General features: G+C 55.0%; 1 protein-coding gene across 1 annotated transcript in view; it reads right to left on the minus strand.

Moving 5' to 3' along the window:
• Ctdsp2 (CTD (carboxy-terminal domain, RNA polymerase II, polypeptide A) small phosphatase 2) overlaps positions 1-15,269 on the minus strand; it is a 25,643-nt gene that overhangs the window by 9,363 nt on the left and 1,011 nt on the right. Inside the window, exon 2 of the mRNA XM_005397421.2 lies at positions 925-1,073. Coding sequence (XP_005397478.1) covers positions 925-1,073 — 149 coding nt within the window. The remainder of the gene's footprint in view (positions 1-924; positions 1,074-15,269) is intronic.

The following is a 15,269-nucleotide window of genomic DNA, read 5'->3' on the forward strand; positions in this document are numbered from 1 at the left end:
TAGACCTTGGTGTTTCACAGGTACCACTCACTGGCAGGGCGGGCAGAATAGTATTTGCTGGGGCTGGGGATTTAGCTCAGCAGCACAGCGCTTGCCTGGCAAGTGCAAGGTTGTGAGTTCGATTCCCGGTACCAGAAAAAAACAAACAAACAAAGAAGAATATTTGCTGGGCAGGCTGGCTCCACCCTCCAAATACACGAAATGTCTTTGGTCATCTGACAAAACTACCTGCGCATTTCCAAACGCTCTGCACAGGCACAGGCAGGAACTGCCGGGAAGGGTTATTAAGAGTGGAAGCCCGCAGCAGGGGCACATGCTGTAAGTCCAGCTACCTGGGAAGCAGAGGCAGGAAGATTTAAGTCTGAGGCCTGCCTGAGAAACTTAGCAAGACTGTCTCAAAATAAAAAGGCCTGGGAATTAGCTGAGTGGTCGAGCGCTTGCCCAGGATGATAACGCCATGGAGGGGTCACCTCCCTGTACTAAGGGGGGAAGCATGGCGATTTTAATGCCTCGGTTCCCTGCAAGTCAGGTAAAATGTGGACGGTAGCTCTGCATAGTAAAAGACAAACACAGGCTTTAGAGTCAGATCTGAGTTGGAATCCTGACACTGCCACTGGTTAACCAGGAACTCTGTGGGGCAGCATAACCTCTGAGACTCAGTTTCCCTATCTGTACAGTGGGAATGCTGTCAATATCCTAACAGGGCTGCTGTGAGCATCACAGGAGACAACATGCAAAACACCTTGCAGCACCCCTCAGAAATCAGAGTCACCCGGCCCAGTGAATGGGGCTGCTCAGAAACGGACTGCTGGGGAAAGGAGAGAGGAACCACAGGCAAGGCCGCTCTGCCCACCCGCGGCGGTCCGCGAGGATCTCCCACCCTCCGCCCCTCCCGTGCCCCACACCGCCCGCCCGAGCCACTACCTTAGCAATGGTGTTGGCTTCCTCCTTGTAGGCGGCGAGCTCGGTGCAGGAGCTGGACTGGCCGACATGCTGGGTGCGTAGACAGCAAAAGAGGGCCTTGAAGATGTTCCGCCCGCGTGGCTTCTTAGGAGAGGACTTGGAGGCCAGGCCTGGGGAGGGGGAGTGAGCGAGGGTCAGCCGGGGGGACACGGGCCTCCGGCAGCAGCCTCCCCGCGCCACCCCCGCCCGCCCGGGAGCTCTGTCGGCACGTGGGAGAGGCCTGGCAGACGGCCACACGCACTTAACAGTAAGACGCGCACTTATTCCAGCATCTTCCCTTTAAAAGCAGGAATGGCAGGAAATCTCACTCTCTGCTTTGGGAAATGGGAGCCTTGAATTGCAGATTTGTCCTCCGTTCCGTGGGGGCCAGAGCAAAAGACGGACCGGGTAGAGAACCCGAGTGACAGACACTGACGACGCGCTCAGAATTAATTCACGGAGACATGACCCTCCCCTAACACCAGCCCCTGGAAGGTCACCCGTGCTGGACAACAAAAGCACCTCATCCCGAGGTAGTGAAGCGGCTGTTTGTTTTGGCAGCGGCTTTCGTAGATGCCGGGCAGATGGTAGCAGAACCCAGCCCAGGGCCGAGGATATAGCTCAGCGGCACAAGCGCCTGCCTGGCAAGTGCAAGGTCCTGAGTTCGATTCCCGGTACCAAAAAATAAAAAAGAACCGAGCCCAAACTGCCTACAAACTCCCGATGGCATGGGGCAGGGGATTTAGCTCAGTGGCACAGCACCTGCCTGGCAAGCGCAAGGTCGTGAGTTTGATTCCCGGTACCGGAAAAACAAAAAACAAAAAACAAATAAACCTTCCCCCCACCCAACAAACTCCAGATGGCGGCAGCCCCAAGGAAGAAGCTATGTCCTATTTACACCCTGCAACACACCTTCCCTCAGAGCCTGACTGGGAAAACAAGGGCTGCTTAAAGCCCGCGGGACAGAAACACCACCCCAGGTCCTAAGCTGAGGCCTCTGCTTCTACACTACACTGTTTAGTCCTACCATGACAATTTGGGTTTTGAAAACAAAAACCTTTTTTTTTTTTGAGGCAGGGTCTCTCTATGAACTTCAGGCTGGCCTTGAGCTCGCTGTGTAGCCCAGACAATCCTCCTGCCTCAGCCTCCTAAGCACTGAGATCAGAGTTGTGTGCCACCACGCCTGGTCATAAACCCATTTTAATAGCAGGCTTTGTGAAGCACCCCCGGAAAGACCAAGCAGACACACAAAGCTGTGGGAATTTTAGGATGAACTGAAAACGGACTTGGAAACGTTTTGCAAGTTCCTTTTGCTTCAGGTACACTGTCCTGGCAACTGCGGAATAAGACTGGGAAGCGACAGTGGACGCTGTGGCCAGGAGGTGGCGCTACACGACCACTCTCGGAGTGGTTCCCAGCCACAAGTTAGGGGGTGAGTCTTGAGTATACTTGAGTATACCCCAAAGCCTGAGTGAGAGACCCTGGCTGGGCCCGAGCATTAACACAAGCTGTTCCAGTTTGAAGCACAGGCCAACTACAAGGGAAAGCAACACTGGCATATCGGCATAGCGGCTCCCATCTGCAGCCACAGCACTCAGAGTCACTGCAAGTTTGAGGCCAGCCTGGGCTAAGCAGCAAGTTCAAGGCCAGCTTGAACTGCACACCAAAGCCCTGCCTCACAAAAACAAAACAAAACGAACGAATACTGAAAAACCAACAGAATGTGCCTCCGAGGCCCCTCTGTCCCTCCTCGGACGGGGAGAGAGGAGAGGAGAGCGCGTGGCTGTGGACACCGGGAGCAGCGGGCGCTCAGCCAGCTCCAGGGCAGCTCTGACGCAAGTGGGCGCTGGGCTGCCTGTGACCCTGGCGGGCACAGAGGAACAGCCCAAGGGGGGGGAACGGGCCTCCCCCAGCCGTCAGTCAAGCCGAGTCTGCACCACCCGGAGGACAAGGGGCCCAGTGGACGGAAGAGAAGCCCGAAGCCCAGCACAGCTCCCTCCTCCCCTCCCTGGGGTAGGACAGATCCCTGGACATGGAGAGGACCCCTGCGAACCCTTTAGAAAATGACCGACCCGCCAGGCGTGGTGGTGCATGACTGTAATCCCAACACTCAGGAGGCTGAGGCAGGAGGATCACTGCGAGTTCGAGGCCAGCCTGGGCTACAAAGTGAGCTCAAGGCCAGCCTGAACTGCAGAGTGAGACCCTGTCTCAAAAAGAGAAAAAAAAAAAAAAAACCACTTCTGTTCATCAAATAGATGGGAAAAGATAATAGACAGGAAAAGATATTTGTACACAATACTTAAAAATCAACAAGGAAGGAACTATTCAGGGGAGTGAAGCTACAGGATCTCAAGCTCCTGGCCCTGGAGAAAGAACACAGACCCAGGGGTTTGGGGCTCCTGATGTGAAGACGCTGTGCTGGGGTCAGACCCCACAGCCCCTGCACCACAAAGACCAGCATCAGAGCAGAGCCCACACTTAAAGTCAGCAAGATGCGAGGTCCATGGCCCACCCCCAGGCCTGTTATTCTAGTAATTTACATAGAAACCAGGGGGGAGGCTGAGGCAGGAGGATGGTTGCGAGTTCGAGACCAGCCTGGGCTACAAAGTGAGCTCTGGGCCCACCTGAACTGCACAGCGAGACCCTGTCTCAAAAAGACCAAAAAAAAGAAAGAAACCATGGGCCCCGAGCCGCCTCCCCACCTGCCGCTGGCCCACATTAAGTCCAAGCCCGCGCCCTCGGGGCAGACGCTGACAGAAGGCTCCAGGACCAAAGCCGAAGCACTGCATCTCCTTTGGTGCTCAGCTTCTTCACGCAGAACCAGCCGGAGGCTTAACCCGGGCCCAGGCCCTTTCTTCACGCCCGGCCTTTCCTGCGAGAGGGCAGCGGGACGCACTGAGCATCTCAGCGACAGGCGCTGTGCACGCCGGGTAACCCGGACGGGCAGCAGGGGCGAGGGGCAGCTGGCTGGCCGTGCAGAGGCCTCGCCTTCGCCCGCCCCGACGGGAGCTCGGGCTCTGCAGGGGCCCAGGGTTTGCTCGAGGCACAATGGGACCGGCAGCTCGGAGACCACAGACGTGCTGACCTCGGGGCGGGCGCTGGAGGAACATCCCAGACCCCCAACAGCAAGGCCACGCCCCCGCCATCCCTCTCCAGGCTGTCCGTCCCGGCCCCTTACAAACAGCTCCCAGAACTCCTCAGGCCCTGCTCCAGCCTCCCTCAACATGGCTGCCTGCCCCAAGGCCTCAAAGGCCTCAGCCTGGTGCATTCGTCTATCTCCGGCTCTGGGTAGCCGGTGCTCAGTAACTCTGACGGGCTGGGGTGGCTTCAAGGCTTCTGTGGGTTCCGCGGAGCCAGGACCCGGACAGGCCTCCCCAAGTTCACAGCCATTCAGAAGCCCGAGAGATGGGACAGGAGGGGGGCACTGCAGGAGCCGAGCGCCCGGGGCAAGACCCGGAGTCTCCCCGGGCCCTGCACGTTCACTGGGCACCAGGACATGCCATGGCTTTGTCGGACACTCGCCTCGTTACAGTTAATTCTCATGACAAACCCAAGCGCAAGGGTCCCTCGGTTTCCAGGAGGGACGCCGGAGAGGTCACACGGGCAGACTGACAGCAGAACCCGGATTTGAATGACCCAGGGCTGCCCGGACCCGGAGCCACAGCTCTTGGCCGATGTCCCATAGGTCCTTCGAGGGCTCAGGGACACCGCGTGCGTCTCCGCACGCAACTACTGGGGGGCCTGTGAGCCCTGTGCAGAGCTCAGCCTGGGGTCCAGCCCCTCCTCCCTCCAGCTCTCTTGGGCAGGCCAGCCGAAGGGCAAGGGGTGACGCCCAAGACTCCGGGATCCCCTCGGACTCCGGCGAGCCCACCCCAGCCGCTCGGACACAGGTGCCGGGGCAGCCCACACCAGAGCGGGATCTGAAACTTTCCTCCGAGAACCTTTCAACGGCTCCTTTCAGCCAGCAGCCGTGTGCCCGAGCGCGGTGCGGCCACCCCCAGACCCCGTGTGTGACACGCAGGGAGCCTTCCCTGCCTCCGCGGGGCACTCCAGACACAAGACCTCCGGGCCCGGAGAGCTTTCGCTGCACAAAGTCTGGCCAGCGAGGGCAGAGGGGCTTCCGGTGTGCGTCGTGGAGCTCCGCCACCTCCTGCTGCTGCCCTCCGCGGACGCCCAGTCCTCCTCTCCCGCCAAGAGGCTGACGTGTGTCTGCCCTCGCTGCTCCAAACATCTGTTTTAGGACTAGACGTCCAAGAGGACCTCTGCAGACCCGAGGAGGGAGCCAGCTCTGGCCCGAGAAGCAGACAGGCAGGTGGCCGACGCCAGGGAGGCCAGGCTGCCCCTCAACGCACCGCTCCCCACTGAGGCAGGGTGTGGACAGGGGGAGCCCCTCGCCGGAGAACCGCTGGGGCTGCAGTCCAGGTTCTGCCAGTCACTGACTCAACCACACGCCTCCTGGGGCCCTGGCTTCCTCACCCACAAGATGGGACTGGGGATAAAAAAATAAACAAAACTTACAGTACGTGACTATGCAAACCCTTAAAACTAAATGCTCTGCTTGTTTGTTTGTTTGTTTGCTTATTTGGTCTTTTTGAGACGGGGTCTCGCTATGCAGTTCAGGCTGGCCTTGAGCTCACTTTGGAGCCCAGGCTGGTCTTGAACTCACATCGATCCTCCTGCCTCAGCCTCCCAAGTGCTGGGATTACAGGAGTGCGTCACCACGCCTGGCTGCTTATGTTAATTATCTGGTTGGCAAATCCTGGTTCTCATCCTGGACCACTAACTGGCAAGGAGACCAGGAACGCGGGATTAGGACTCACGCACACCCATGCTAAGTGGTTGAATGTCAAGAACAAAACGAGGACGAGTGCCTGGGAACGCTGGTTCTGGGCAGATTTCACAGTCACAAGAGCCCCATACCTTCTTTCTAGGCCTGCCGGTGTGTGCACCCCCGGCTGGCACTCTGTGAGTGATGGGCAGGCAGGTAAGGCTGCCCCACTTGGTGTGGACATCACTGCCCGCACCCGGTAACACATTCCTTCTCCTCCTGTAAAGCAGCATGCGCTCAGCCGGGCCCGGGCGCACACCTGCAATGCCAGCACTTCTGGGAGGGCTGCATGTTCCAACCCAGCCTCGGCAACTTCGTGATTTAGACCATCTCTGTAGTAAAGATAAAAATGGCTGGGGATGGCTGTGTGAAGGCCCTGGGTTCAATCCCCAGTGCTGTAAAACAACAACAAAGCACTTATAAAAAAGTGCACACACAGGGCTGGGGATTTAGCTCAGCAGCATAGCGCCTGCCTGGCAAGCGTGAGGTCATAAGTTCGATGCCCAGTACTGGAAGAAAAAAAAAAAAGTGCACACAGAGATGGAGAGCAGCCTCACCAGATGTTATTTTTAACTTTCTCCTGAGTCAGGTCCACATTCCCTGTCAGGTTTGTGTCCAGCAGAGGAACTCCTTGAAGGAAAAATCTGCCTGGGCCCCGGGCAGAAGGCAATCTCTCAGACCACCACTGTGTTTTGTTTTGTTTTGAGGAGGTACTAGGGATTGAAACTAGGACCTTTCTACAGAGCTACATTCCCAGCCTTTTTTAAATTTTAGGGCAGGTTCTCACTAGGTCACTAAATTGCCCAAGCTGGGCTTGAATGTGGCAATCTTCCTGCCTCAGCCTCCCAGAGTGCTGGGATTACAGGCATGTGCCATCTCACCAGCCAGGCTATCAGGTTCCAACAAACCTATTTACATACGAGGATGCTTTCTAAATTCACCCCCCAAGAAATACCCACCCTGCTGCCCGCCCCACCTCCCGTCCACTCCAGCAGAAGTCTGGGCCGGCTATCACTATGAAATGGTCTGAGGGGCCTCCCTCCCATTAGCTGTTGGAGAAAGAAGAGTATTTGAAGCATTTCCGGCCCTTCTTGGCCAGCTGCCTGGGCTCTGCGGCCAAGACACATCTGAACGGGGCGCCCTGTGGAGCTCTCCCAGGTTGTCAGCAAGGGGCGTTTGTGTCTTGGCTACAGACAGGCACGGAAGAGCCAGGTGGACGGAAGGGCTCCCTGGACCGGCGGGGGTGGGGTGGGGTAAGAGATGCCCAGAAATCTCCCACACGGAAGAGTCTGGAAACAGGGAGGGTGCCCACCCACTGACGCTGCTCTCTCCAGCTGACAAGACAGGCTGGGCCTCAACCAGCTGGGCACTAGCTCCCCAAGTTCCAAACACCACTGTGCATCTGATGCCGTCCTCCCTGCACCAGCAAACGGGGCAGCCCTACCGCAGCCAAGGTCTCGTCAGTTCCCGCTCTTTGGGCGGAAGGGCTCCCTGTGCATCTTTTTAAGAGGATTCCTTTCACTCGTGGGTGAATGCCCCCAGTGAAATGGGGGTGCGGTGGGGGTCAGAGGTCACATGGTAACTCGCCTCCTGCCTCTCTCTCCCCCTTGCCCCCTTGACCAATCTGGTTTCTGATCTTAGTTTCAGGAACCTTCCCTCATGGGCCATTTTGGGAGCAGGGGATTCCTGGCAACTTCTAAAGCGCGATAAACAAACTTGATTTCAAGGTCAGCCTCTGAGGTAAATGCTGGCAAAATACCTTCCTGGGCAGCTCCAACATTCTTCCAAAGTGTGTCGGTGCAGGGCCCCTCAGAAGTGGCAGGTCCTGTTCTACACACAGAGGCATTTCCTCACAGCCATGTCAGCCGCAGAGGAGTCCTGTGGGACGGCAGCAAGGGATCTGCTGGTGCACAGCCCAGCAGGGACAACTTACATGCCACTTAAACTCTGCCAGCCGGGCGTGGTGATGCATGCCTGTAATCCCAGCACTCGGGAGGCTGAGGCAGGAGGATCGATGTGAGTTCGAGACTAGCCTGGGCTAGAAAGTGAGCTCAAGGCCAGCCTGAACTGCATAGCAAGACCCTGTCTCAAAAAGACAAAAGAAAAAAACAACAACAACAAACCTCTAAGGGCTAGCTCCTGCCCTGCCTTAGAAGAGCAGGAGGTGCCCCTCGAAGCAGGGGACTGAAAGTCAGCCATCTTGAGCCTACCCTCTTCCTAAGGAGATGCTGAGCAGGTCTGCGGGGAGCCGAGTAACAGAAGCCTGCCCAGCGGGACACGAACACCTTGCCTTGGTTCTACGCCTGATTCCTGGAAGGCCTGAGTCTAGTAACCGACAAGAACCCAGTGCCTCCTTCCCTCCCAGCTGTGCAAACCCGCTTTACGTTGGCCGGAGGAGGAGCACGAGATGGAGCACTGTGAACGCACAGGACAAAGCAAAGGGACACTCAGATCGGTGACGGAAAGCCGTTACCCAAGGTGCCACAGGTGCGAGTTTAAATTGTGGCTTGCGGCTGGGGATTTAGCTCAGCGGCACAGCGCCTGCCTGGGAAGCACAAGGTCGTGAGTTCGATTCCTGGTACCAGAAAAATAAAAAATAAAAAAAAATTGTGCCTCACAGCTCAGTAACACAGCACTTGCTGAGCGCATGCAGGGCCCTGGGTTCAGTTCCTGCCACTGAAATATTTTAGAACTCCACCAGGCATGGTGGTGCATGCCTGTAAGCCCAGCACCTGGGAGGCCGAGGCAGGAGGACAGCCCAGGCTACATAGTGAGTTCAAGTCCACACTGAACTACACAGCAAGAGGAGGAGGAGGCGCATGTCTCAAACCGCCCCCGCACCAAAAAAGTGCTTGACTCTGCCATGTCTGACGTATGTGACCCATGGCCTCGATTTCTTCAACTGCAAAATGGGAAGAACCCTTGTATCTCAAAGGTAAGAATTACACGCTCAGGGAGTATCTCAGACCTAATAAAAGCTTTGTGTCAGCTACTACTCATTACAGGCAAAGAGTTTTCCATTCTTATCTCAGTCTCAATCTCAAAATGTTCACATTCAAAGGCACCATAAAGATTTCTTCTGAGTCAGGTCAGGGGTCACCCAGAGGGAGCGGTGACAGGGCCCTGTCTGGAGAGTGGCCTTTCCCAGGACTCCACAAGAACCAATCCCAGCCTCACATCCTGTCACCGAGGTTGGCCAACCAGTCTCCCCCTCACGCAGCCGCACCGCGGGACTGCGAGGGCTCTGCCAGCCAAGCACGGGCTGCCGGAAACACTCGCAGGCTCCTCCCACACCCCCCAGCTCCCGAGGCCCAGCCAATCAGTACAGGTGCGACCCAGTCTGGTTGGCGCTGGCCTGTGGCCTGGACAAGGTGCCTCAGTCCTGTCCGTGAGGGTCCTCCCTAACAGGTCCAGTGAGAGTAACTCCTACATAAAGTTGTTATGAAAATTAACTGAGATACTACATATAAAATTATAGAAAATCCACTAGCTAGTGCCTCGCCCATGCTCTGCAAATACTGGCTGTGACCATGATGGGGTAACCAAGGGTCATGACTCTGTCCATTTGCTCAGAAAATGTGAGGACTCTCCTCCAGAAACCACAGGATCCTTTTTTTTTTTCTCCCCGGTACTGGGAATCGAACTCACAACCCCCGGCCTGCCAGGCAGGCGCTGTGCCGCTGAGCTAAATCCCCAGCCCCCGCCACAGGATCTTTAAAAAGCAGCAAAACTGGACCCCCAGGGCGAATCTTCCTGCTCAGGGCTGGAGGCAGTTGGAGCCACTGCTGCGCCTGCCCGGCTCTTCTCCGGGGACACCTGTCAGAATCACAGGGAGCATTTGGAACGCACGTGTGCGGGGCCCACCCGCCACGCTCTGATGCAGTAAGCCCCAGGTGGAGGCTGCGTATTTTTAGTAAGTGTCACAGGACAGTCTCATGTTTGTCCCTGGCTGAAAGCCAACGTCTAAAGGTTACCAGGGGTCTCTGACCAGCCTTCGCAAGACTGGAAGGAGACCGAGCCAAAGTCCCTGGGGTGCCTCCTCCCCCGAGGCCGGACTGGCTGAGTGTCTCCGCGGCCTCAGAGGAATTCGTGCCTGGGCTGTGGTTTGACTTTCTAGAGGTGCTTGTTCTCTTCTACACAGGGGTCAAAAGACCTGAGCTTGCTGCCTCTTCCAGCGGTGCCAGCGGCTCTCAGGGAGGCGCCCCAGCCCATTCACCCTCAGAAACACAGAGCTGGGTGCACGGTTCCTTCCCGTGGCCTGCCAGGTGGCTTGCACCTCGCTGAGTCTGCTTGGCTGGTACTCACTGAGCTTGGGGCCGCGTTCGTTGCCTGGGAATAGTGCATGTGGGAAAGAGCAAATTCAACAGGACAGAAACGCTGAGTCAAGAGATAAAAAAGAGGGCTGGGCGTGGTGGCGCACGCCTGTAATCCCAGCACTCGGGAGGCTGAGGCAGGTGGATCACTGTGAGTTCGAGGCCAGCCTGGGCTACAAAGTGAGCTCAAGGCCAGCCTGAACTGCTTAACAAGAGCCTGTCTCAAAAAGACAAGACCAAAAAAAAAAAAAAAAGAGGAAGAGATAAAAAGAGAAAGTTACTATAATCCAGTGTGGCCATGTATGTAATCGAGTACTCTGATTTAGTATAATTATCTTCTGTTGTTTATTTTATTTTATGTTTTTGCCTGTTAAGTGTGGCTGTTGATCTGTGTGTATGGTAATTAACTCTGTAAGGACTCACAAGATAAAGAAATGAATACTACACACCGCCAAAGGACCAACTGCAATGTGTTACGGACATATACCAAGTCCCCTCAATGAATGTAATCATTATGTACTACGAACATATACTAATAAAATTTTTTAAAGAGATAGAACAGGTATAGAATAAAAGAGTAAGAACAAAGCCTCATTTGGGGGAGGCGGGTGGTGGCCAGGACACCCCGAGGAAATGTCAGCTCCACTGGAGATCAGGTTCAAGACTAAACTGGAGGAACAGCCAGGCGCGGTGGCACATGCCTGTAATCCCACTACTCAGGAGGCTGAGGCAGGAGGATCGTTACAAGTTCGAGGCCAGCCTGGGCTACAAAGTGAGCTCAAGGCCAGCCTGAACTGCATAGCGAGACCCTGTCTCAAAAAGACAAAAAAAAAAAAGAAAGAAAGAAAGAAAAGCAAAGGAGAGATCACATCAGAGCCAAATCTCACTAACCCCTCCCCTTATCAGTGACTTAACTCCAAAAATTTCCGCAGCCAGCCAGCCTAACACAGGATGAAAAGCAGTTTAATGCTGCTTTTGTGTTCTCTCAAAATTTCACCCCCAAATCCAAGCTGCCAAGCATAATTTAAGAACATCCATTTCTCTTCAAAATCTGTTTCTTTTTTATTATTAAAATACCCTAAGCTGGGCATGGTGGCGAATGCCTGTAATCCCAGCACTCGAGAGGCTGAAGCAGGAGGACTGCTGCAAGTTTGAGACCAGCCTGAGCTATAAAGTGAGCTCAAGGCCAGCCTGAACTGCATAGCGAGACCCTGTCTCAAAAAGACAAAAAATAAATGTATAAAATAAAATGCCCTAAAAGAAATCTGAAGTTCAAGTTCATTATCTCTGGAAGCAAAAGGCAAACAGCAAGAGAATGTGAAACACAGTTGTCTCGGGTATCCTTGCATCTATCTCTGAGGGGTCAAGCAACTGCTTCCAACGTTTAGTTACGACTTCAGAGACTCTTACAGGAGACACATGACACTCTGGCCCCCCCTGCACCTCCAGATGCCAGATGCCAGATGCCCAGGCACTAAACAGAACGGCTGAAGCTCTAGAGCACATGCTACTCAACGGACATGAAGATAAAACCCCATCTCAAGTCCCAGTGCCACGAAGAAGGGGTCTGCACAGCAGGGCTGTATTTGGAAGCCCCTCTGAATCCCAGACACCGTAAAAGATGCAGGATCAGGACTGTGTACTGTTTATTCTATGCGTCCTGGAAGAACAGAGGAGGAAGAACAGAGTAGCAGTCTAGCTGTTTAAAAAAGCACATTAATGCTGGCCATAGTAGCACAGGCCTATAATCCCAGCACTCAGGAGGCTGAGGCAGGAGGACCGTTTGGAGTTCAAGACCAGCCTAGGCTACAAAGTGAGCTCAAAGCCAGCCTGAACTGCAGAGCGAGACCCTGTCTCAAAAAATTAAATAAGTAAAAATTTAAAAATTTTTCAAGAGGAACATTTATCAATAAAAAAATTAATCATCTACTATGTACCAGCATTATAAAATGGTAACTAGCTTTATTTCTACTTTACAGATAAATTACTCACAAAGCTGACATGAATTGTCAAGGCTTCCTGCAAACAGGAAGAGCAGAGATTTGAACCCAGCCCTGAAAAAACCAATTCTGCAACTGGAACTATTCTTTTAGGGAAGAATGAACACTGCCCTGGTCCGACAAGAACCAACCTTCCCACACTCAGAAGCAAAGACAATACTCCAAATACCTCAAACACTTAGAAGAAAACAGAAAGAAGGGTAGAGAGTGTGTGACCACACACATACATTATCCCACAAATATTTACGTATTGTCTTTATTTCCCACATGAGGAGCATTTCTACTAACCCTCCACAGAAGGCCTGGGAGCATTACTTCACGCTGGCTGCAAATGCGACTTGTGCAGTGGTTCCTATTTTAACAAAGTACACGCAGAAGGATTTGGAAGGTGCTACAGAGAGGAAAAAAACTTCCCCCTCCCTCCTCTAGCTAACTTTTTAACTTCTCTCTAATGGCGCAGGAGCCAGCAGTACCCCATCCGCCAGACACACAGGATTCTTCATGGGAATTCCAACTCCAGCTCAGCGGAGGCCTCTGCAAGTGAGATGCAAGGCTCCAGCCCCAGATGTGGGTATTTGCAAACTTTGTTGCTGGGTTAGGACTATTCCCATGGGGCCCTTAGGGTAGGAGCAACAAGCGTAAACGGCCACACAGGCCACTTATCACCGAAGACAGGAGGAAAACTCCAGAGAAAACACAGGGGCAAGAAGTCTCAGCAGCCCCTGGGAAAGGAAGGGCAAAGAGGCCCAGAGGCGGCCAGGCCAGGAGGGAGGAGTCCACTCTACCCATGCACCCCGGGCCCTGCCGCTGGGCAGGTTCCCACCCAGAGCCAGTCGGGAGGAAGCGCTGTCAGGCAGGGCACTCTGCCGCCTGTCGTGTTAAGGGTTAGTGACATCTACAGCAAAAGGTACCTGACTAGTTCCTGGAGAGAATAAGGCAGAACTTCTCCCTTCTGAGGAGAAAGCAGTGCTAGAAAAACCATGCCACATCCCAATTTCTGGAGAAATGTGAGTCTCTCAGAGGAAGCCTTCCTATTAGTAATTATCAAAACCCGTACAGTTCCACACAGAAGAAGGGACAGTAGACCTCCTGTCAGCAGTGTCTCTGACTCCCCGCAAAGGACCTGCGGGTCACCAGCGCGAGAGGGGCTGCCTCCTCCGATCTCACATTCAGTGGGCCCTGTTTCCTTGGCTTTTCCCCAAGCACAACCTCACAGCAACGGGGTACCACCCCCACACGGAGCTGCAAAAGGCAGCCATCCTCGCCTAAGTGATACTTTTACTTCAGATGTTACACACACGCCTGCCCTCCTTGTACCAGAAGGCCCTTTCCCCCATCTGTCTGCGATGATGATCCAATCTTGGTGCTTTCATCACTGATGCTTTCAGAACTTTGCTCCGCTTCCCCTACTGTAATTACTTTTGAGTCATCAACGCACCCAGACAGCTTTAAGGCTCAGGGCACAGAATGCTCAAAATGAAAAAAAAAAAGAAAAAGATCTGCAATCGAAAACAATTTCACTAAAAAGCCACCCATCTTAGAAACAATTCTTCCCAGAAACTTACTTCTTAATAAACTGCCTTACACTTCTTTCCTCTAAAAAGGCAGGGCTTAGGGACGGGATGAGGCAGAGAGGGTGGGGACAGAACTCCTGAAGGAGCTAATTAAAACACGGGCTCGCTCCCTCCCTGTGGTTTTTGTTTGGAGACGCAGACTGTGTTTGCAATGATGCAGCACTCAGAGTTGGCCTGGAGGCTGCTGCGTGCCCAGGAAGCCCAGGCACCGAGTTTGTCCTCTCTGGAATGCAACTGAATTACAACGGAGGGGAGGGAGAGACCCATCCAGGGGCTGCTGGTTTAAGAATTCAGATTCCTCCAGGCCTAAGTTTGAAAGATAAACCACACTCCCAAAAAGAAAATGAAAACGTTAACCTCAAGAAGATCCAACCGACCGACGCTGTCAAGAAGTCGCCAGACTTTCTGCTGATCTCAGTTCTGCTACTGCCTGACGCCGGCCCTGGTGGACGCAACTTCCAGCCCTGCTCTTTCAGTGGCCGCTTCGCAGCCCAGCCCTCCTTGCTTCCGGCGGCATGGGCCCCCCTACACAAGCCGCCCTCAGGACCCACCGGCGCAGCCCCCTCGTGTTTCCTGCGCAGGCAGACGTCTCCACCTCTCGCTCTGAAGGTCTTTTTCCAGGAGGAGGTGGGGAAGACTGGGACAAGTCCAGCAGTGAGTTACACACACAGGGCAGCCTCTTTCCCAGCTCTCAGCACAGCCGGACAGCCAGAGGAGGCAGCTAAGTTGCTGCCTGGGTCACACCGGCCTGCTGGGTCACCCTGGCCCACCAGCGCTCCTGCAGGAGGTCGGGGAGGCCTTCTGCGGGTTGTGGTCTGCGTAGGAACAGCTCCATCCCTGCCTGGCCGGGGGAGTCAGGAGGCGTACCCTACCCACCCCATTCCACCGAGGGAATTCCACAGAGGCTGACACACCACCCCAGCTGTTTTGCCCCTAGCAAGTTGGGGGAGTTCTGGGGAACGTGAACTCCGCCAAGGAATAAGTGACCCGCTGGCTCCCGAAGCCGAGTGGAAGGGTGGCAGCGGGGGTACGGGGCGACACAAGAGGCCCTGCGGCGGCCGCCCACCAGGCTGCAGGCCTTGCTACATTTAATCGCAGCACGGGCCCTTCACACCTCTTGGAAGGGGACCCAGAGGCGCAGGAGCAGATCTTATCCCAGGAACGCGCTCACTGCCCGCCTTGGGGGCCAAGTGGACCCACGTCCTGGGAGCTGTCCAGAAAAAAACCGAGGTCAGTCCTCGCTCCCAACGGAAATTCTACCCGCTATTCTGGACACAGTCCCCTAGGCCACTAGGACGTGGGGGGAAGAGGAAGGAGTTTCGGGGCCGCCCCCAGATCCCAAACTAAGCGTCCGATCCGCGGACCCAGCCTCCACCCCGCCCCCGCGGGAGGCAGGGTCTCCCCGCGCCGGGGCTCCGAGCCCCCCGGGGCCGGCCGCGGGAGGGGGGCCGCCTCTCCTCCGGACGCGCAGGAAGGCGGGGGCTGCGAGGCGCCGTCCACGGCCAACTCGCACTTTTTCGCTGCGCGATTCAGAAACACGCCGGGTCTGATGCCATCCGGCGAATTATGTAACCAGGGACACCGCTCGTGGGCTAAACAAACGCGGCTCTGT

Source organism: Chinchilla lanigera, unplaced genomic scaffold (assembly GCF_000276665.1).
Source record: "Chinchilla lanigera isolate Chin_1 unplaced genomic scaffold, ChiLan1.0 scaffold00057, whole genome shotgun sequence".
NCBI classification, from domain to species: Eukaryota; Metazoa; Chordata; class Mammalia; order Rodentia; family Chinchillidae; genus Chinchilla; species Chinchilla lanigera.